General features: G+C 43.4%; 1 protein-coding gene across 1 annotated transcript in view; it reads left to right on the top strand.

Annotated features, from left to right (window-relative positions):
* The window catches only part of SLC18A1 (solute carrier family 18 member A1), a 34710-nt gene that overhangs the window by 13988 nt on the left and 7112 nt on the right, over nucleotides 1-13610 (top strand). The window contains 5 exon segments of the mRNA XM_023736700.1: nucleotides 1070-1202; nucleotides 3571-3660; nucleotides 3940-3983; nucleotides 9487-9547; nucleotides 9642-9737. Coding sequence (XP_023592468.1) covers nucleotides 1070-1202; nucleotides 3571-3660; nucleotides 3940-3983; nucleotides 9487-9547; nucleotides 9642-9737 — 424 coding nt within the window.

The following is a 13610-nucleotide window of genomic DNA, read 5'->3' as shown; positions in this document are numbered from 1 at the left end:
CACACACACACACACACACTTCTTACCAAAAACTATCTTTGGAATCTATAAGCTGTATTTGAGGAAATCAAGGAAAATATCATCCTACTAGGTAGAATTTGACTCAGAAACAAGGTAATTGTAGAATTGCTGACGACAAAACAAAACCCATTGCCGCCAAGTCGATTCCAACTAACAGCGACCCTATAGGACAAATAGAACTGCCCCATAGGGTTTTCAAGGAGCGCCTCATGGATACAAACTGCTGAACTTTTGGTTAGCAGCCAAGCTCTTAACCACTGCGCCACCAGGGGCCTGCAAATCCCTATGTCTGACATAACTTCCTCTGATAGTATTCGGATGTAGCTAGTTCAGATCAGAGCAACCTAGGTTAAAGCAATGAAGTAGGCCAGACTATTATTTAGTACCACTCTGTGGTCCTTTCTTTGTGCCTCTCTTAACATTTTATAGAAACAGTATTGATAGTACTACTAGTAATATCATTGCAGTTTGCAAAACATTGCCACATACATTATTGAATTTAATCCCATGAAACATATATGTTACACATGAATAAATGGATCTGAGAGAGTTTAAGTGACTTGGCTAAAATCTCACAGCTAGTCAGTCGTAAGGGGTCTTCTACTCTCTACTATTTCACAGTGGCCTTTCGTCATTCAGCTGGTGCTCCCTTCCAGGTACTCAGCACTTTCATGCTGTTCCTTGGGCACCCTGTTTAAACAGAATAGTGCTGTGTGTTCATAGCTTTTTCTTTCCCTGACCTGCCCCATAATCCATTCTTTAAGGGAAACGTGCTAAGGAAATGATAAAATGATATGAAATGCAATATAATTGGAAAATGGTATTCTGTATTACCCTTCCCAGAGGTCTTTGCTTTTCTAAGCCCTGCAGTACTCTGAACAGAAGAACTGAGCAATGTGAAAATTTGAGGAACCAGTGGGGACCGTATTTGTAAAATACTCTGGGTAAAGTTTTGTAAAACCCCTCAGATGGAGACTTAGTAACTAAGATTATCCCTAAAGATATAATGGAACAGAGACCAAGGACTCTGTCAGAGAGGCAGATAGAGAGCTTCCGTATGCTAACTCCATCTGTTCCTCTCTCTTCAGGTCTTGGAATGCTGGCAAGTGTCTACACCAATGACTATGAACGGGGGCGTGCCATGGGAATAGCTCTGGGAGGCTTGGCTTTGGGACTGCTGGGTGAGTGGCACCTATTTCTAGATCTAGATTCAGGAGGGTTGGATACTACATATTCTCCAAAGATGACCCCAGGAGGCAGATGTTCCCAAGATCATGTAAGACAAGTATTTTCCTTCCCTCCCTGCCCCAATCCTGATTTGAGTCCTTCCCAAGCACCCAGGAAAGGCAAAACCTCTTTCTCCTTAAGAAGTCAAACAGCCCACTGGGGCATGAGTGAGGTCAAGAAACGTAGCCTGTATAAGGCGGTGAACCTGCCCACATTAGCGGCCACTGCCTGTCTCACGTCTGCCTCCACGCACAGCCAGCGCTTTAATATTGAACACGAGAGGGCACTCTTTGCCAGATTCTGTGCTAAACACATTTCAGACATTATGTCCTTTAACCTTCACCACCATGCTATGAAGGAGAACAATTGCCCTCCTTATAGAGGCGAGGATAAGAAAGGTTAAATAGTCCATCCAAGGTCACACAGTAAGGAAATGTCAGAACCAGGATATAGGCTCTGATCTTCTGGGCTCCGAATCCCAAGCTGCCAATCATTAGGATATACTTTGTTTGAGATCCATCCCTCATATGGCTTAATTGGCTAGTCCAGCAAGCCACATACTTTTGCCAAGCATTTATTACATGCCAAGCACAACGCTAGCACAGTAGGGATATAGGTAAGAAGCTCCAGACATAGTCCTCGTCCTCTAGAAGCTTACAAGTTAATAAAGGAGATAAGACACAGGAATCTTAATTTAAGATGAATAAAACACCAGAAGTTTCTTTCCTGGCCAACTCTCCACCCCTCATTCCCAAGGGGAGGAGAGCAGACAAAAATCCTACCCTTTGTTAATATCAATTTACCCAAACTCCTAAGTTAAAACTTTGGTTTGACCTGATATTCTTTATTGCCTCTCACTCCCGAATGAATAACAAGCCCATCATGTCCTCTGCAGCCACTTCTTCAAGGTCAGATCCCCATCATATCTCAGTCAGAGTACGGTCCCAGCCTCCTGCCTGATCTCTTATACATTCTCACCTTTCTCTGCAGTGCTACCAGAAGAATCTTCTAAGCCCAGGGTGGGCGGTTTCTCCTTTACCAAAAAGCAGTGTTATTTATCCTTAACCCACTAGATCAAGTAGACACCTCACCAGGCTATACAGAGCCCTTTGCTATTCAGCCTCAACCATCCTTGTCTCTACTCTTCCCCTCCCGAACACCCACTTATATTCAAGTAACGCTGACTTTTTACTCTTTGTTCTCCAACTACCCTCTCTTTTCTGGCACCTCTGTGTCCTTCACACATGCGTCTTTCCCATAGGTCTTACTAACTTTGGTAAAGTCCTTCTGGCTACCTTAGCTTTCTGACTCAGTCCACTGTGCAATGTAAACTTTTACTGTCACACTTTTAATCAAGTGTTGTAATTATTTGTGTATTTCCTCTCTTTACTCATACACACATCTCTTCCCCTAGAAGGTGAGCACCTTGTGTGCAGGGACCAGGTCTTCACCATCTCTGAATTCCCAGAATGTTATGTGGGGCTTAGCCCCTAGTAGCCCGAGTTGTTGTTGTTACTGTATTTTTATACCAACTGCACCTGCACCCCTTCTGAAGTATATTCGTAAGCATGCTAATTTTTTTTTTTACAGCAACATGTCAAAAAAATCTGGTATAGTGGTGTTTATGAAAATATCTCATGGGGGAGGGCATGGTTGGCAAACAAACGTAGAAGGTATGTATTATTTGCGTAAAAATACGGTAATTGCTGTCAAGTCAGCATGGCAACCCATGGCGACCCCAGTGTACAACAGAAGGAAATGTTACCTGGTCCTGTGCCATCATCACGATCATTGGTATGTTTGAGTCCATTATTGTGGCTACTGTACGTTTTGAGTGCCTTCCAACACAGGGAGCTCATCTTCCAGCACTAAATCGAACAATATTTTGTTGTGATTCTTGGGGTTTTCATTGGCTAATTTTCTGAAGTAGCTTGCCAGGCCTTTCTTCTTAGTCTGTCTTAGTCTGGAAGCTCTGCTGAAACGTGTCTACCGTGGATGACCCTGCTGGTATTTGAAATATCGGAGGCATAGCTTCCAGCTTCATAGCAACATGTAAGCCACCATAGTACAACAACTTGACAGACATGTGATGGAGTAGCCCTAGTAGCTCTCAATAAATGATGTCTCACTCTCTGTCATCCCCCCCACACAATTAATTAATTAGTTAGTTAGTTGATTAATTTTCTGTAACCATTTGAAAGTACATTGCTTGCATTATTCATTTGTCCCTAATACAATTACCATCGGGTAAATGTGGACAAATCCACACTGGCTGGGAGCTGGCCCTCAACTCTGGAATCTGTGCCTGCTTTGCCTTTTCAGTGGGTGCTCCCTTTGGAAGTGTGATGTATGAGTTTGTTGGGAAGTCTGCTCCCTTCCTCATCTTGGCCTTCCTGGCAGTACTGGATGGAGGTAAGTCATCATCAGAGGCCACCATGCAGATGACAACCTAGATCACAACCCAGATTATGCTGTGGTATTAGTCTTGACTCACAATGTGTGGTGTGGGAATGTTTTGATGCATCAAGGATTGCCTCATCCCAGGAAAGAAGGGAGAAACTCAGGGAGTTAGATATTTACATGGTGCGTATATTTGTATGTGATAGGATGATAGCAATGTGGCTGTTATTGAAGCTTCCAGCTAATCAATGGGCAAACTGAACTGTCTCTTTCTCCCTCTTTCTTTCTTAGCACTACAGTTCTGCATCCTACAGCCTTCAAAAATCTCCCCTGAGGTAAGTAAATACCAAGCTCTGTTGCCAAGAGATATATGGAATGGCTACGTGCAGATACCCAAGCATCTCTAGATCATCCATACCAAACCATAAGAAAAAAGGTGAAGGAGGTAAGGTCAGGGAAAGTGAGAATTGTCCTTGGATTCCCAGGTAGGGTTACTGTAAAAATGGTGTGGTAGGATCAGAGGTCCTCTAACTTCAGGGGGAGAGAGGAGAATCGAGATCAACATCAGCCCAAGGCTGATTCCTAAGGCTGATTTCTATGAGGTGGTCAGACATACCTCCATCCTCCAATCTTTTTACCAATTCTGACACCAGTTGTCCCTTCTGTGGCACTTTCTACTTCTCTACTGGATTCAGTGATTCATTGCAATGGCTACACAGAACTCACAAACCATACTCACTGTTATGGGGTTTATTAGGGAAGTAACAGGTTACAATTCAGGATCAGGAATGACTCAGGATACAGTTGTTTGGTCAGGATAGCCTCTTCTCAGTTGTGCCTGCAGGCAGTCCTCTCTCTGGCCCTTGGCCCCTTGGCCCAGCCTCTGTTCTGCTCCGGCAAGTGTTACAAAGCTCTTTAACTCCACCAACAAGTGCCCAGGGACACTACACTCCTCCAGAAATCTTTCTGTCTGAAGGCTGTCAGCTCTCTTGCTTGTGAGGTGGCATACCTTATTGTAACTGACTTGCTTTGTGGACCAGGAAGCCCACTGTGTTGTCCCGTGCCAGTCCCCTGGTTCTGCTGCCACTGTTTCTCTGCCACAACTTCTCACTGTCTTGGCACTGTCTCTGGTGTTATAGCTCTCCCTTTCTCTCTGTCTCCTGGGTCTAGGAGTTTCTCAGCACAGGGACCCAGGGTCCAAAGGACGCACTCTGTTCCTGTCTCTTCTTCTTGGTGGTAGTGAGGTCCCTGCTTTCCACCTCATTTTAGGCCAACTGGATGGCGAAACTGACCAATCCCCTCGTTAGGGCTCCATACACTTTATTTGCATTGTTCCACCCTCACAAACGTGCTATGAATCTTATTTGTATTATTAGCAAACTGTCCAATCTCCTTGGTGGGCCATAAGTTCACATAAAAGTGACCCATTGCACCGTGGTTACATTTAGGATAGTGTGGGGAATGACAGAAGAGTCTGGGTTGATGTTGGACAAAGATGGGAAAAGGGCCTCGTGAAGACAAGGAAGTTTTAGTCTCTAGTATAACTTAGAACCGGGAGATAATGATGCTAAGACCTGAGTATCCATAGAGTTATAACATCTCAGAGCTGGAGAAGATTGTAGTGGCCATCCAGGCAATTCTTTCCCCAATAAAAGACTACCTCCAAGAGCATTCCTAACAGGCTATAGTTCTGATGCAGTTAATAAATATCAGAGTTGGTATTTGTCTGACTTCAAGCCAAAGATGGCTCTGGGAAATCCATATCAAACCATGAAGAAAGAAAGATAAGACAGTGCAGAAAACATGGGAAATTTTGATCTAAAGACCTTGACTTTGCATTTTACACTCCAAGATAATCTAGAAATAATTATAATAATATCTAACCATAAAGCTTTTTATGTGCCAGGAACTGTGCTTAGTATTGCCTAAGCTTTATCTTATTCAATATTCCCATCAATTCCATGAGCTAAGTCCTATTATTAGCCTCATTCTACGGATAAAGAAATTGAGGGACAGCAGAGAAGCATCCGAAAGAATTAGAAACAATGACATAATTGATAGTATTAGAGTGCCAGTTCTCCCAGACTGACCAGGAGCTTCCTGCAGTCAACTGAGATGGTGCCATCCTTTGGAAACTGGCTCTAGGAGTAGAATCTCTGGGCCTTGGGGAGGGAAGTAGTAACCGCAACCCATTCAGGACTCCTCAGAGCAAGGGTCAGCAAACACCTTCTGCAAAGACTCCCAGGCCTGGAATGTGCTCAGAGCAGCACACTCCAATACCTGCCTAGGCTTAGAAACATTTCTCCAAATGGTTCCAGCACTATTTATTAAGCACCTACTATGTGCCAGTAGTGATGAATTCCTCAACAAATAGATTAAGCTCAGGACTGAGATATTAGCAGAGGAACATCAACAAATACTTCAGAAAAGAATTTGATCCTGGAGAAAAACATTAGCATTTAAAACTTTTTTTATTCTGACATAAATTTTAAATGCACAGAAAAGTTGTAAGAATAATAGAACTCCTGTACCTGCAGATTCTTCACCAATTTTTAACATTCTGCCGTATTTGTTTTGCCGTTCTCCCTCCTTGCTCCTCTCCTCTCTCCCTCTCCACACACACACATAATTGATTTTCCTGAATCATTTGAAAGTTCTTTGTTTACAACAGTCCTTTACACTTTTTATTTCATGGTGTTTTCCCTACCAACAGGGATATTTTCTTATATAACCACCGTTGTTGTTTGCTGTCAAGTTGATTCTGATTCATGGCGACCCTATAGAACAGAGTACAACTGTCCCATAGGGTTTCCTAGGCTATACATCTTTACCAGAGCAGACCACCAGGGAGCGGACTGCTTAATCATGGCGCCACCAGGGCTCCTTAATAACCGCAGTAGTATCAAATTCAGGAACTAGAACATTGATACAATATTTTAATCTAATCTACACTCCTTGCTCTGATTTTGTCAATTGTCCCAATAATGCTCTTCATGACATTGTTTTGGGATTTTTATCTCCAGTCCTGGATTCAGACCAAGATTGTGTATCGCATTTAGGTTTCACATTACTTTCATCTCCTTTAATCTGTAAAATTTTCTCGGTCTGTCTTTGTTTTTCATGACATTGATATTTTTAAAGAATACAGACCGGTTATTTTAGAGAATGTTTCTAAATTTGGTTTGTCTGATGTTTCCTCATTACACTCTTGACCTTCTATATCCCCAGTCAGGACATCATGTAAGTGATATGTCCTTGTCTTAGTCATCTAGTGCTGCTATAACAGAAATAACACAAGTGGATGGCTTTAACAAAGAGAAGTTTATTCTCTCACAGTCCAGTAGACAAGTCCAATTTCTCTGTCGGCTCTGGAGGAAGGTCCATGTCATCAGTCTTTCCTTGGTCTGGGAGCTTCTCTGCGCAGGAACCTCAGGTCCAAAGGATGCGCTCTGCTCCCGGAACTGCTTCCTTGGTGGTAGGAGTTTCCCGGGTGTCTCTGCTCGCTTCTTTCTTTTATATCTCAAAAGAGATTGGATTAAGACACTATCCAATCTTGTAAACCTCGTCAGTATAACCTCATTATAGTGATAGAGTTTACAACACATAAGGAGGTCACATATAACCTCATCATAGTGATAGAGTTTACAACACATAAGGAAATCACATCAGATTACACAATCATACAGTACTGGGAATCATGACGCAGCTGACCATATGTATTCATATTCAGACCTTCAATTTCAATGCAACACTATAGGATTTTTCCTTGTTTCCTACATTCATTTATATATCACACTTCTTTCATGGTGAGAATCCTGGCTCCCAACAAAAGCAACACAATTACCTATGTGTGCAATTCTACAATACCTATAAATCAGTTATAGTTTATATAACCATGTTGTTGTTGTTAGTTGCCATTGGGTCAATTCTGACTCATGGCGAGCCCAAGTGTGCAGAGTAGAACTGCTCCACAGTGTTTTCAAAGTTATGACCTGGAAGCGGATCACCAGGCCTGTCTTCTGAGGCACCTCTAGGTAGGTTTGAACCACCAACCTTTTGGCTAATAGTAGAGCGCTTAACTCTTTGCATCACCCAGGGACTCCTTATATACTACTACAAAAATAAGCCTACTAAGAAGTGTTCAAGATTTTTGCTGTTCTTTTTTCCTTAGACTTAGGGACTGTAGCCCAAGTACTGTGTTCAGAAATTACTTGCATTAGTTCTTTATTTCCCCTTCATTATGTATTTGGAAATAGAGTTACGTTCATTCGTTTTTCTTTCATGTAGTTATATTTTCCCTATCCTTACTCATATAATTTTATTTTTTGAATATGTAGAATATTACCTCTAAAAGTGAAACCTATGCAAAAAGGTACACTCAGAGAATCCACAATCCTTTTACCCTATCGTCCCTCCCTCTTGTATGCAATCCATTTGATTGTTTTCTGGCTTATCTTTGTGTTATTTTTTTTTCAAAAATAAATAATTTTATATATGTTTTTTATTTCCCCTTTTTCTTACATAAAATGTAGCATAGTATATATTCTCCTTTGCAGTACACTCTGCTTTTTTTTTCCTCACTTAATATGTCCTGAAAATCACTCCTTATCAGTTCATAGACCCCTATGGATCACAACAGTCCAATCCTCAACTGATCACGGGGATGGTGTAGGACCAGGCAGCACTTCATCTCAACGTGCATGGGGTAGCCATGAGTTGGGGGCCAACTCAACAGCAGCTAACAACAACCACAATAACAGCAAATATCTTAATCTAAGTCTGTGTGTGTGGCGAGGTGGTTACCATACCAAAACTATTCAATATATTACAAAATAGGATGTAGCAAACACCATAGAAGACTGGGACATGATATTCAGGAAGTTTGAAAGACAGAAGTTCCAGCTGCTGCATCAGGGAACACTGTAGAAAAGATGGAGCAATTTGAGCTTGACATTGGAGAATGGGTGGGATTTGGGCCTGTGAGGTGAGAAGGAAGGTAGTTTAGCAAAGGCAACAATGAAGGCTGAGGGACTGCTGGGATGTATTGAAGGAAGGTGGAGGGACCTAGTTTGGCTGGAAAGAAGAGTATGTGCTGAGGAGGGGGAGAAACTAGAGTTAGACAGTTAGGCTAGCATTTTCACCTAGATGTTCTGACTCTCTGGTGGCTCAGTGGTTAAGAGCTCAGCTGCTAACCAAAAGGTCAGCAGTTTGAATCCACCAGCTGCTCCTTGGAAACCCTATGGGGTGTTCTAGTCTATCTTATAGGGTTGCTATGAGTCAGAATCGACTCAATGACAGCAGTTTTTTTTGTTGTTGTTCTGACTCCAAATCTTACGCCCCTTCCTCTACCCCAGGCCAGTTTGGCTCAAAGTGGTTCAAAACAAAGAACTTAGAAATCTTGAGTAGCTTTCTGAGTCATTGCCTTCACCATCACATTTTGGATTCAGCGTTCTGCCTGTGATTCTCTTAGGAAGAACATGAGTGTCAGTGAAATCTAGTATCTGCATCAGATGTCCAGACACCTGTTGTTCAATCCTGACTCGCTAACAATCAACTCTGACCTGACTGTTGGTCATTTGAAGGCAAGAATCATGTCTGGAACATTTTGCTCCCCTGTTTGTGACTACCACTTTGCTTTCCCTGCACACAGTAGGTGCTCTGCCACCAGCTCACTCTGTGACCTTGGCAAGGTCACTTTCCTTCTCTGGACTTGGGTTTCCTCATCTGTACAGTAAAGGAGCTGAGGTAGATGATGCTAAGGCCCTGTCTGAACACTCTCAGATTCTGTGACTATAGGAGAGATGTACACACAATACAAATGGAAATGTTTGTTCTCAGAGTGTCAAGGGGACTCCGCTCTTCACACTTCTCAAAGACCCTTATATCCTGGTGGCTGCAGGTAAGCAGGCAATGGCTGAGCTTTGGGCTGGGAGAGGCTGGGCTTCGGGGCAGTGGCGGGTGGCTCATAGGGGGAACTGTCGGCTTTCTCTCAGGCTCCCTCTGCTTTGCCAACATGGGGGTGGCCATGCTGGAGCCCACCCTGCCCATCTGGATGATGCAGACCATGTGCTCCCCCGAGTGGCAGCTGGGTGAGTGACTGCGGTCCAGGCTGGGGGTTGGGCAGGAGGTGGGTGCCTGGGCCCTTTCTCAGGTTATCGAGAAACATCGGCAGGTTTAGGTCATTGGGGTCACAAAGGAACAATGTGCTTCCATTATAGGATTACCTTCCATATTCATATCCGTGAATCCCGCTGGAACGGGGTGGGTAGTTTCTCAGACAGCCAGTCTGCGAAAGGGCAGGGTGGGAGATGGCAAAGGGGCCTATGGGGGGCCACATACTCAGCTGATGGTAGAAAGATGAATGAATCTGAGTCAAAAGACCTAGGTTTTAGTCTCAGCCCAGTTGATTAGTTATGCAAACTTGGGCAAGTCCCTTAAACTTTCTGAGCATCACTTTTTTCATCTCGAAAACGGGCATCAAAATAATATCTAGTTCAAAAGGTAGTTAGTTGGAGGAATAAATGACATAATGTGTGGCAATGCTTTGAAATATGTAGAATATTAATCCATACCACCATTACCATTCACATTTCTCTCATAAACTCCCCATCATCCAGATTTTTCTTTTGCTATCGTTTTCCCTCTAAACAAATGAACTTATGGAGTATATTTTTCTGCTGCCCTTGCCTAGAAAAGGTGCTGTACCCTGGCGGAAAGCTCTGGGCCTGGGGGAGAGGCCTCCATGCTCCTCTGCCCCTTGGGGAGACCTCGTGACTCCTCTGAGTTTAGACAGGCTCCTGCCCTTTCCAGGAAGCCTGAGGAAAGGGGACAGCAAAGGCTACGTGCAAATCACTCAGTCTCCGCAGGGAGGAGAGGTTTATGGGGCCAGAGGGGAAGCTGAGAAGGACCTGATATAGCTCAGCATGCAATAAAAAGCACTAAATCTAATTTTCTAGGGGCCATTTCTAAGCAAGGCTCCCAGTTGCTCTCCTAGCCCCAAATTGAATTTTTCTGAGCTGCAGCTTCCCCTGACTCAATTAATTGAGTTAGTTGGTGTTCAGTGTAGATAACATAGCCGCTGCCCCAAGGCCCTGGTCACGCAGGCTCTTGGTGCAGATGAGCAACCACAGTCGAGAACGGCCCTTCTCAGCAATGCAGTTACCCCGGCCTCAGACTGAGGCTGCTATAGAAAGGCCTTCAGATGTCGAGTCAGAACCCTTGGGGTAAGGCTTGGTCTCTAACATCTTTTACAACTTCCCTGGGTGCTATCAGCAGAGATTTTTGTATCTGTAAGTTCTAATGTTATAGGTTCTCAAACGCCTTTACGTCAGAATCACCTGGAGGGCTTGTGCTGGGCCCCACCCAGCAAGTCAGTAGAAACAAGTTTGTATGCCTAATAATTTTCCACTTGATGCTGCTATGGCTGGTCTGGTGGCCACACTTCAAGAACCACCACTCTAAATGAATACCTCTCAAGGTTATTGGGAGGAACAAAGGCAACAATGCTTTTGCGAGTGATTTGTTATCTGAATAAGCAGCATGTGGCCCAAGCACAGGAAACAGTTCAGGCTTTGGAAATAGGTCAACATGGGGTTAAATCCTGACTCAGCCACTTACTGGTTGGGACCTTGGAAAAATTATTTAACCTATTTGGACTCTACTTTTTTCCTTTTGTGAACCCAGAAATACTTTTCAGGATTGTTCTGAGGATTAGATCTCCGTATTCTAACGGAATTAGCACAGCTCATGGAATAAAGGATACACTCAGTAAACAGAAATTGTTATTATTACTGTTTTCATAATTGCTTTTGCATACATCATTTTAATACAACCAAAGCTATGTGTCATTCCCCACCCCTTAAATATATGCTGTGAAAAATATACGTGTCTATAGACACACCCTCCAAGTGTCTGTCAGTTTGTCGTACTGTGGGGGCTTGTGTGTTGCTGTGATACTGGAAGCTATGCCACAGGTATTCAAATACCAGGAGGGTCACCTATGGTGGACAGGTTTCAGCTGAGCTTCCAGACTAAGAGAGACTAGGAAGAAGGACCCAGCAGTCTACTTCTAAAAAGAATTAGCCAGTGAAAACCTTATGAATAGCAGCAGAATATTGTCTGATATGGTGCCAGAAGGTGAGCCCCTCAGGTTGGAAGGCACTCGAAATACAACTGGGAAAGAGCTGCCTCCTCAAAGTAGAGTTGACCTTAATGATGTGGATGGAGTCAAGCTTTTGGGACCTTCGTTTGCTGATGTGGCACAACTCAAAATGAGAAGAAACAGCTGAAAACATCCATTGATAATCGGAACATGGAATGTATGAAGTTTGAATCTAGGAAAATTGGAAATCGTCAAAAATGAAATGGAACGCATAAAGATAGATATCCTAGGCATTAGTGAGCTGAAATGGACTGGTGTTGGTGAAGAATATTGAATATACCATGGACTGTCAGAAGAACGAACAAATTTGTCTTGGAAGAAGTACAACCAGAGTGCTCCTTAGAAGCAAGGATGGTGAGACTACGTCTCATACATAGTTTGGACATATTATCAGGAGGGATCAGTCCCTGGAGAAGGACAGCATACTTGGTAAAGTAGAAGGTCATCGAAAAAGAGGAAGACCCTCAACGAGATGGATTGACACAATGACTGCAACAATGGGCTCAAGCATAGCAACAGTTGTGACGATGGCACAGGATTGAGCAGTGTTTCATTCTGTTGTGCATATGGTCACTATGAGTTGGAGGGGAACTGACTCAACAGCACCTAACAACAACAACATAGACACACAGTTAGGGCACCTATTTTCCATAAAATGCCACTTAAATGCAAGCTATACCCAGTTCTGAAGAAGAAACCACGTGGATTGAGGAAAATCTCGTTCAGGAAATTCTACATCATTTAAAATGGAACTGTATCTAGGAGGCTACATCTCCTAATTCCGGATATCAGATAAACAGTTGAGTAGTTATAACCTCTGAATTTTGTAAAAGCAATTGACTGTAAACAAATGTCTTCAGTTTGAAACAGATTGTCACTCTGTACAGATAAACTAGGCAAATACACTAGGGCACACTTCCCTTCCAGTCTGTAGACGAGAATATTAAAAACAAACAAGCCATCAGCCAGTAACTGGTGACTTGTTTGCTTTTGGTTCAATTGTCATAGCCCTGATTTTTTTTATTAGGCAGCCTTGTTTCCTTTAGGTACAGAGAGGCATAGAAAGGGTTGGTGAGACCCACAGAAACTCACAGTGCTGATTCCAAGCAGTCCCTATGCCAGAACCTTTTGTGCCGCCACACTGGCCCTGTGAGGTTGTGGAAAGCACCTGGCTCTGGAGTAACAAGATCTGGATTCAGGCCTCTATCACCCACCCGTTGTGATGATAACAATTAAGGCCAGTGTTTACAGGGCACTTACTCTGTGCCAGGCACCGTGCAAAATGCTTGATCTCATTTAGTCTCCACAGCCAGCCTATCTGATAAGAATTATTATAATCCCCATATTTCAGAGGTTTCTTAATCTGATCCAATTTCCCATTGTCCTCTGAAATCTGGGCCTGTGGAACTCCCTATCATCAACACGTGTCCCTATGCTCTTCGCCGAACCCTTTCTTCATGTTTTTGCCCTGAGACCTGGATGTTTCCGGAGGGCACCATTTCCCTGGAGCCCTCTTGATGGAAGTCCATTATTCCTCTGGACTTTGCTCTCCATTGCTGCTTCTGAATCATTTCTTCTCATCTCCCTTCTCCTTCAAAGACTCCATCTCCTTTGACAGTCATGTCATTTGATTATACCTCCCACCCCTCTTCATTGCAATCCTCTACCAAGCTTTTAGTTACCCCTCCTCATTCATTAAGGCTATCAACACTTGACTCATGTTCTTTTTACCTCTACTCCTGTCACCATTTTTGGTGACTTCCCTATCTAGGTGAATGGCCCTACCAACATCTTGGCCCCA

This window comes from Trichechus manatus, unplaced genomic scaffold, assembly GCF_000243295.1.
Source record: "Trichechus manatus latirostris isolate Lorelei unplaced genomic scaffold, TriManLat1.0 scaffold00090, whole genome shotgun sequence".
Lineage (NCBI taxonomy): Eukaryota > Metazoa > Chordata > Mammalia > Sirenia > Trichechidae > Trichechus > Trichechus manatus.
The sequence above is the reverse complement of the archived record's forward strand: the minus strand, read 5'-3'. Positions and strand labels throughout refer to the sequence as shown.